The following is a 9,521-nucleotide window of genomic DNA, read 5'->3' on the forward strand; positions in this document are numbered from 1 at the left end:
CATACGAGTACATTAATGAATCCAGCCTGTGCAGGGTTTCATATTTCCTCAGTTTGTTAGTGACTTTTGTTGTCTGATGAGGCATCTTCGCCTCGCTGCACCCTGACGTTGCTTTTAGTTTCACGATTTACTCTGATTATGATTCAGACCAAATATGAATTTGATTTACCAGGAAACAGCATGAATAAACCTCCATTGTGGTTGTGAATGAGGTGTGTGTGTGAGCGATGATTGACTGAACAGACTGAAGGTGGGCCGGACCCCGCCCTTGATCATTAACCCCTTTATGCCCAGACCTAGTGCTGTCATTTTGCTTAGCAACCCTCGCTGATCCCGGAGCCTGAGTCAGGCCAGCATCTCCGAACCACATGGACCGGACCGCGATCGAACGCTCGAAGCTTCCAGAGTCTATTTTCAGGGGACGAATCTCAGCTTTTGTTGTTTCCTCTCTCTAAATACTCTTTCAACCCCAGAAGCAGTTTTCAGCTCAACATATGGTGATCTGTCTCCAAGTGCTGCTGCGATTGTAGAGAATGTAGCCAAAAGAGAAATAAACATTTTTGAACATATTTGGATACATGTGCTTGCTTTCCCTAATTTCTTGGACAATTTCTTGTAAAAGCAGAGCTGTTGTTATTTGTTTGCTCTCAAGGCTCCTGCTGGACAGAATCAAAAGTCAGCCTGTATTTCACAGCCGAGTGATAATTATATTTAAAAGACATAGTATGGAGAAAAAAAAAAAACTTTGATTAAATATTTTATAGCTGAACTTAAGTAGGCAAATATTTACTATAGAAATGTCTGTGGTTTCATTTAACTGTATATTTATCTTTTTAAATGTATAATGTTACAAAAATGATTTCCATGAGTTTTCCAGGTTCCAGGAAATTATTTTTAAAATCTTTGATAATTCCAGGTTTTTCAGGGCTGTGGAAGCCCTATTTGTTAAATAGCAATTCCTAACTGCCTTTAAATGCTTGTTTTATTTTGGTCTATTACCAGAAATTCTTAAAGTACATAAGTGGTTCTCAACCAGGGGCCCACAAGATGAATTAACATGATGTAAGATGAGCAAACAAACTAAAACAGCTACAAATGAAGATGCATATATATTTCTTATTTTAATGTGTTCCCTCAACAACTGTGATTTTTATTTAAGAACCACGAACCTTGAGAGTGTAAAAAGTGTGATTTCCAGACCAGGAAAGTCATGGAAATGTTTTAATTTAACATAACTTGGGAAAAAAAAAAAAAGATAATCTTGAACAACTGGAAACAATGCAAATTCATAAAAAGTGAACGCTGAACATTCAGTTTTTGAAAGATCCAGAATTACGGAATTTTAATGATTCTATTATATATTGCAACTCTTACAGTTGCGGTAAATGATTGTATGAAGAGATACACTATATAGAAAAATCTTAGCTACCGAGTCCAAAAGGCCGAGACATTTTCAGCACCAATAACTAATAACTGCTTGCCTGATTAAACATTTTACCAAGTTTCATCTTCAGAATATCCTAGTTCATAATGTACATTTGACTTTTTAAGCATTAAGTGAAATGTGTAAAACAAGTGTCAATTCAGCTAATTGTACATTTTATCTATTTATTCCACTGCTTTCTAGAATACTTGATTCTGATATGTCAGTTGTGGCAGTCGGTGGTCAAAAGATTTCTGCTTTATATCAGGGCCCTGATCATCGATGGGTTTATTTTGTGATGACCTTCTAACTGTACGCCCACATACATCCTTATCCAACCTGCTGTCTAAAAATGAGCACTGACCAATGATTCTATTATATATTGCAACTCTTACAGTTGCGGTAAATGAAGTTGTATAAAGAGATACACTGTATAGAAAAATCTTAGCTACCGAGTCCAAAAGGCCGAGACATTTTCAGCACCAATAACTAATAACTGCTTGCCTGATTAAACATTTTACCAAGTTTCATCTTCAGAATATCCTAGTTCATAATGTACATTTGACTTTTTAAGCATTAAGTGAAATGTGTAAAACAAGTGTCAATTCAGCTAATTGTACATTTTATCTATTTATTCCACTGCTTTCTAGAATACTTGATTCTGATATGTCAGTTGTGGCAGTCGGTGGTCAAAAGATTTCTGCTTTATATCAGGGCCCTGATCATCGATGGGTTTATTTTGTGATGACCTTCTAACTGTACGCCCACATACATCCTTATCCAACCTGCTGTCTAAAAATGAGCACTGACCACTCTAATCCTTTATCGCTTGACTATGGTAAAAGCAAGGAATTGCAATGTGATTTCATGCAAACTATGTAATTTATACTCAACTCACAAATTAAAGAGACAGACCTAGTGTAAAACTGGGTAGTTTATTGCTTGTGTATGTTTGAATAAGAGATTCCTTCACAATCTTCAAACTGCACAAGCGCACCTTCAGCACGTTTGTAACTGTGTTTCCGTTCATCATGACGTCAGAGCTATCATACAGAGAGTGTGTGAGAGCACGCGAGAGAGAAACAGAGGCCCAGAGCCCAGTCTGACCACGAATAGAGTTGTTTCTGAGGAAATCAAAGCAATCGAAACAAACGGTGCAAAGAAAGAAAGAAAGACAGAAGTCAGACATTACATTGTAAAATCACATAGCAATTGATAGTTACAGGGAATGCTATATTAACATCTGAAAGTTGATTACAGGATATACAGAAAGAAAAAGCACGAGACGGCACCGATTCTGAGGAGAGCGCAAACCAGACATACAGCCATCTCTGTTTTTTTAAATGTATTTTTTAATATTAGCCGTCCATCCACATGCTCATAACTCTCAGACGCTGGCGTCTCTCAACAGAACCGTGTTTATCTCTGTGTTTGTGTTCACACACTGGAATCTTTTTGTACTGAATAAATACAATAGAGACGTACGGAGGGACGCCCTCCGGCCCCGGTCCGGCCGTTACGAGGACTCTGGTGCCGCCTGCGCATCCGTCGTCTGCTGTAGGAGCGTCTCCGTCGCAGCAGGCTTCTCTGAAGGCGTGTCTTTGACCGCAGGGGTGAGCATGGCATGCAGAATGAACGCTGGAGTTTGCCCGGCAGCTAAAGAGACGGGTGGGATGTGGTCAGATGGTGCCAGGGAAGATGGCAGCGTGACACCGGGCATGCTGGGAAGTGTGGAAGGGAGAACGGTGTGCATGGGCAGAGCAGAGATGCCGGGCAGGTTCAGAGGAGGGAGAGGAGGGAGAGGAGGCAAACCTGCAGAGAGGGATCACATCAATATTCAGCCGTTTTAATAAAGTCACAGAAATTAAATCAGGTTTTTCCACTATGGCTGGTTACTTTACACAGGGTTTCTGCAGGATTTTAAAAATCAAATTAAAGGCTTTTTAAGACCTTATTAAGGACCCGCACAAATAAAATAAATACAGTACGTCTATTCAGAACAGATCTCAAAATAAATCATGCATCTCAGATTCTTTTACTTGATTAAACAGGCCATAGCACACAATCAACAAGGTTTTAACACTGCTTATTAGCAAAATGGGAACTGCAAATAATATACTCAAATACTCTAGAGAAATTTTATTTAATATGTAATGAAATTGGTCTATGTGCCAACTTATGAAGTGATAATATGTTGAATCATACATTTATTATTTTACATTTTTTTATATATATTTTCTGTTTTCATTTTAATTGTACAGTTTTAATAATTTTATTTGTAGTGGGCTTTGTCATATTTATTACTTTTTTGTTTGTTTTTCCCTTAATTATGTCTACATAGCTTTTTAAATGTTTTAGTTATTTTAGTATTTCAACTTTAAAATGAAATGAGAAATGTTGCCTTGGCAACTATCTGAAAAAATATATATTTATTATATTTCAATTAATGTTTTTTTTTTTTTTTTAAGTAATTAAAATATATTAATATTAAAAGATATTTTTGATTTCTGATCCTCCACAGACAGCAAGGGTCCTACCACGATCAAGGTCCAGAAAGGTCCAGAGAACATAGTTAAAATAGTCCTTGTGACATCAGTGGTTCAACCGTAATTTTATGAATTTCTATGGAGGGCCAGAAAGCTCTCGGATTTCATAAAAAATATCTTGATTTGTGTTCCGAAGACGAACGAGGAAGGTCTTACGGTTTGGAATGACATGAGGGTGAGTAAATGACAGAATTTTCATTTTTGGGTGAACTATCCCTTTAAGGAGCTGCAGGAACCCCATCTAAGTGGGCGATTCTTGGTCAGAATAAGCTGTAATAATAGTTTTGGTGCGTGTACCTGCTGTAGTGGGAGGTAACCCACTGATTCCAGCTAACGATACAGCGCTAAGGTCCGGTAACGGTAGATTGAAGTTTGGGAGGTTAGGCAGGTTTGGCAGGGGAGGGAGGCCAGACGGTAAGGACATCAAACCTGAAGACGCAAAATCAAAATCATTTAGCCACATGAATATTTGAATATTTTACCTGCTGTGGAATTGCATTCACTTAATAAAAAACAGAGATGAGTTCATGTTCTTTACCTGGTACGGTGGTGGAGGGGTTGACAATGGGAAGGGGACCCAGCCCAGGGGTCACATGAGTGGGCAGCAGGGGGACTGTGGGAACACCTGCCAGAAATGACAACCATTTTAAATTTTGCACTAATTACAATTAATTAGATCATGAATTAGGGTTGGGCCGATAGACGATGCCATTGTCCATCGCCGATGGCTGATAGACATCACGATGTTGAGCCGGCATTGCAATTCCCACCACCCACCACATTCCGCCGCATCCCAATACTGTGTTCCGAAAGAAAATGATGTGTAATACGGAACCCCAAAAGGGAATAAATATGCGATGGGAGGAAAATATATATTTCAGTATTTTCTCTCGCAGTTATAACATTGGGCAATTATACTGCATATAAATTGTGGGCATCAGGGAGCCGCTATTATGCCTGTCATTGAAACTGCTTTTGAATGCACGATCGCTTTTTAGTTTCACTTTCGAGATTTGCGATCGCACGTACTCCGTTTATACTATGGAGCGGCAGTACTTACCACACATTTGACAAGATTAGATGTTTGTCAGTGGTGCTCAGGATCTGCAAATCATTCGCCATCGTCCTTAGTCATCTCCCCTTACTCTGTTTATATGGTAAGTGAAATTTTATGTACTGTAATGTAACAGTCAACCGTTAGCAATCGTTATTTGTTTTTCCGTGCCTTTCTGAATTCGGATTCACGCTTCGGGCACACCCTTCACTGTACACATCGTCCGATGCCAATTTGGTAGACATCGCCCAACCCTATCATGAATTATGCACAATGTAGGAAAAATATAAAGCACAAAATAAAAGCAGAAACAATTGACCTGTGTGGAGCTCGCTGGGTATTGAGGGCGGGGCAGAGCTGAGTGACAGGCCAGACAGACTGTCCTCAAGCCCTGTGGGAACAGGCTGCGACACAGGGGGCGGAGTTACTGCAGACAGCTGAACCTAAACAAAACATCACGGAAGTCAAACGTCTGACCAAATCTACCAGAATACAGCATGTGAACCTCACGCTAACCTCTGTGAAGCCGTCCTTCAGCGGGCTGGCAGGCTCACTGGGGGTGTGTCCGGGGAAGCTGATTTTCTTGCCCTCTTCGAAGGGCAGAGTAGGGATTCTGTGCAGGTAACCGTAGCCGATACCACAGCCAAGACTGTGAACGAAGAAGAATAATCATGTCAGACATGCGCACAGAGACAGGAAGCAGAGAAAGCGAGAGTGTTTCACACACACCTGCCCTCTCCACCCCAGGCACCGTTGGGCGTGATGACCACTTCTCTGCAGTTGTCCGTGTCTGTGTTGTAGACGTAGAGTTTCAGGCCTTTGCCCTCATGGGTTTCTATCAATGAGAATAAGTCCTCTGACTGGAGAAAGAGCACAACACCCACAAAATGAAAAATCTGAGAGTTTTGGGCCAGTTGATGAAGCAGTCATTTGCCTTTTTGGGTTAGTGCTGCTGTGCCACTAAAATTTTTACACAATGATTAGAACATTCGTTTCTTAATACCTTGCAACTTAAACATTTGCTTTTCTGTGATCTTTGTGATGTTCATTGAAGCAAATTCTGCTGATTTGTCATCAAAATGTCATCTAGCTGGCTAACACAGATGACTTCTTATTTTAGTATCATTTATATACTATTATAGTAATTATTCAGATTTTGAATTAGCATTTTTAAATATTTTCAGATTGATATACTATTATAGTAATTATTCAGATTTTGAATTAGCATTTTTGAATATTTTCAGATTTAATTTTAGTTTAAATTTCAGTAATTTTGTCATTTTTATTAGATTTTTACACTTTTTATTTTATTTGAAGTTTTAGTCATTTTAGACTTTTCTAATTTAAACTTATTTCAGTTAGTTGCCACGGCAAAATTTAAAAAAAATTATTTTTATAGTTTAAGTTAACGATAAGTACTGCTGTTTTCAACACCAGAATTGTGTTAAATTACAAAGCAATTATTTTGGCATTGTAAGCCATCGTTTTCAAGAAAATTTGTGCTCATTAATTTTTGAAATCAGATTTTAGCTGTGTAATTAACAGCTTATTTTATTTCTTTTTCTTTTTTTTAAAGGGAATTTGTAAAGTGAACATAACATTTATTAAAAAATACAAATGTTTCCAATATAAAATTTGTATATTGTATAAAAATAATGCACTGCTAAAAATTTTAAATAGTCTTCAGTTATTAATGGATAATGACCATGAACAATTTTTGGTCATTTCAGCTATTTTCTGTGGAGTCTAAAAAACCAGCCTTTGTCTGCAAACCATAATTTTAATCTATATTTGAGCTGCAGAGAGTGACATTCTTTGACAATTTATCCAAAACCAAAAAACCACATGTACTCCAGAATTCTAGTGCATTTCCGTATGTCTGTACACACTGATCAAGACATCTGAAAAGAGTAGGAAATGAAGAGAGAAACAAACCTCGTTCATGACTGTGTCTGCTCCGATGATGTAATCCGTGTGTGGTCTTAAACCTGCTAACGCTGCTGGAGAATTTGGCTCCACTTCCTACAAAAACAGGTAAATTATGCATGAAAAAACTCATGCGAGGTTTGCATTTCATCTTACAGCTCGACCGACCGGTCTGTTTTACAAGAACACGCCCTTTTCGAACACTTTGCTGAATTACGGCTAATTGACCAGAAGTTGTTCATCAAAATGAGGTCAAAGCAAGCATGCTATTTTCATCAAACCCATACCAAATATTCAGCTTTCTCTGATTGCATGCAGCACTCTTTCATTTACTCACCAAAACATGCCAGACGTTCTCATTGGCTCCCTCAAAGCTGCAAAAGCGGATGCTGACCCCCAGAAGACCCTGACCGCCCCACATGTTGCTGGGAGTAACAGTAGCTTCCCGCAGCTCCAGGGTTTTGCTGCTGTACACCAGCATTTTCACAGGTTTTTCAACACTAGCCTTCAGTATGTCTTTCAACATGTCATTATCCTTGTTCTTAAGGGGGGGGGGGAAGCAAAGATAACATTTATGGTTGACACATTTCTACTATAACTTATACGCATGTGGTCCAGGTGTACATATGTCAGTTTTTACAATGGCTTCAAATGTTGTTCATCCAATCAGATTTTAGAGTCAGGACTGTCAGTTTTACTGTGAAAGATAACATTTATGGTTGACACATTTCTACTATAACTTATAAGCATGTGGTCCAGGTGTACATATGTCAGTTTTTACAATGGCTTCAAATGTTGTTCATCCAATCAGATTTTAGAGTCAGGACTGTCAGTTTTACTGTGTAGAGTCTCTAAATCATTAGATAATGTCAGATTTTCATTTATAATGAGTTTAACTCACTGTATTATCCCGTGATTGTCATTATTACACCAGTTATTCAATACATAAACAGATTTTCCACTCGAAATTCCTAACACCTGTTCATACAGAGTAAATCAAGCTTGCTTCTTGGCTCAATGAATAGCCGATATATGATAGAAGACCCTCACTATGTGCAACAAACCTACCAGTCTGGTGTTGTTGATGGACACAATGAAGTCAAAGAACGGTTCGAGACCTGCTCTATGACCGGGAGAATTCTCCTGCACCTGCAGAACACAGAAAACACCCCATTTAACATTCAAATAGAACCAATGAATGACCCATTAAAACCAAAAACAAACATTTCAATCGTCTAGCAAAACTCTAAACTGGCATAGATCATGAAATAATAAGCTTTGCAACAAGTAAATGCCAAAGTAGACAGACACTTAACCTTTCTATCAGATTCCTGACTGAGATGTCAACCATTAAAATGAGCAGTCGTGTATACATTTACCCAATTATTAAAAAATCAGACGCGTGTAGGAACAGCATGTCATTTCCTACATGTTTCACGTGGAGCATAAGCAAACTGCTTTAAGTTGGGCCAATTCGAGTTATGACAGATTAAAACAGTAAAGCATCATGACATGTAGTAAGCTTCTTCAACAGTCCATCCAACAACAAATACAGAAAAAAAACCACACTGTACAGTAGGATAAATGAAGATGTGCTTTTTAAGGGGTATCAGCCTTTGCATGTCAAATGCTGAAAACTCCCATGCATTATATCTACATTTAACAGTAGAGATTTTCGTTTAGCCACATTAGCATTTAGCCACGATTAACAGGCCGCACTGACATCCCCGGCCTCGATTTGAACTTTGTGCCGCATGAGTGAAATGGAGAAACCAAGAAACAAACACACTCACTCTGAGAACGTGATAGCCCTCCGAACCACCTCCGGGAATTTCCACGCTCTGTGATCCCCCCATGATCCCCGCTCCGTGTCACCGGTGAGAATATTATCCGTTTTAATTTTTCTTCCCCTCCCACCAGCCGGTTTTGTGGACAGACACGTTGGAGTCTCGACGGCGGTGAATGACGTGGCAGTGCAAGAAGGAGGGCTCGTGCTTATGTGGCGCACAGGTGAGACTGCGGCGAACCTATTGTCATATTATGAATAAAGAAATCATGGTTTATTTCTAGTTTATAAGTGTACAACATGTGAACGATTGGATATACAAGCATAGAAGGCGTAGTAGCAATGTCGAATTCGTGAACGAATCATTCACGTGAGTCGGATCTTTTTGATTAGTCGTTCGAACCTTGCACAAACTTATCTGAATGATTCGTTCACGAGCTGTTCTCGAGTTAACAGAAACCTTTTTTTTGGGGACAGCCAGTCTTCATAAATGCCTTTCTTTTTCTGTGTTTGTGTGTATTTGCATATACTCATATACACATAATACAATTTTTTTTTAAATCTCCAAAAATTAGATATAGATTATAAATTAGGAGTATTTGCTGGCTTGATTAAGCAGCAGTAAAATTGTACAAAATGTTAATTTAGGGTTTGATTTGATGTTGTCCACTGGGGGGCATATTGGCATGTAATTTAGTTCCTGACAAACAGCAGAGATCAAATAGCGCCCCCTGGAGGAAGTCAAATATGTGCAACACGCTTCCAAATGCTTCATTTCTTTGTCAC

General features: G+C 38.8%; 1 protein-coding gene across 2 annotated transcripts; it reads right to left on the reverse strand.

Annotated features, from left to right (window-relative positions):
- Nucleotides 1-2,339: 2,339 nt before the first annotated feature.
- On the reverse strand, nucleotides 2,340-9,089 carry gorasp2 (golgi reassembly stacking protein 2). Of its 2 annotated transcripts, XM_016560880.1 has the most exons (11): nucleotides 8,743-9,089; nucleotides 8,018-8,098; nucleotides 7,287-7,490; nucleotides 6,959-7,045; nucleotides 5,753-5,883; nucleotides 5,540-5,672; nucleotides 5,343-5,466; nucleotides 4,508-4,594; nucleotides 4,267-4,398; nucleotides 3,057-3,235; nucleotides 2,340-3,020 (listed from the first exon to the last, which is right to left on the reverse strand). In XM_016560880.1, the coding sequence occupies exons 1-11, from the start codon at nucleotides 8,803-8,805 to the stop codon at nucleotides 2,940-2,942; spliced, it is 1,302 nt and encodes a 433-aa protein (XP_016416366.1). In that variant the 5' UTR covers nucleotides 8,806-9,089; the 3' UTR covers nucleotides 2,340-2,939. The 2 variants fall into 2 exon arrangements, with proteins under 2 accessions (XP_016416366.1, XP_016416364.1); XM_016560878.1 differs by having other exon boundaries at nucleotides 2,340-3,235.
- Nucleotides 9,090-9,521: the final 432 nt, after the last annotated feature.

Source organism: Sinocyclocheilus rhinocerous, unplaced genomic scaffold (assembly GCF_001515625.1).
Source record: "Sinocyclocheilus rhinocerous isolate Xijiao unplaced genomic scaffold, SAMN03320098_v1.1 scaffold588, whole genome shotgun sequence".
NCBI lineage: Eukaryota > Metazoa > Chordata > Actinopteri > Cypriniformes > Cyprinidae > Sinocyclocheilus > Sinocyclocheilus rhinocerous.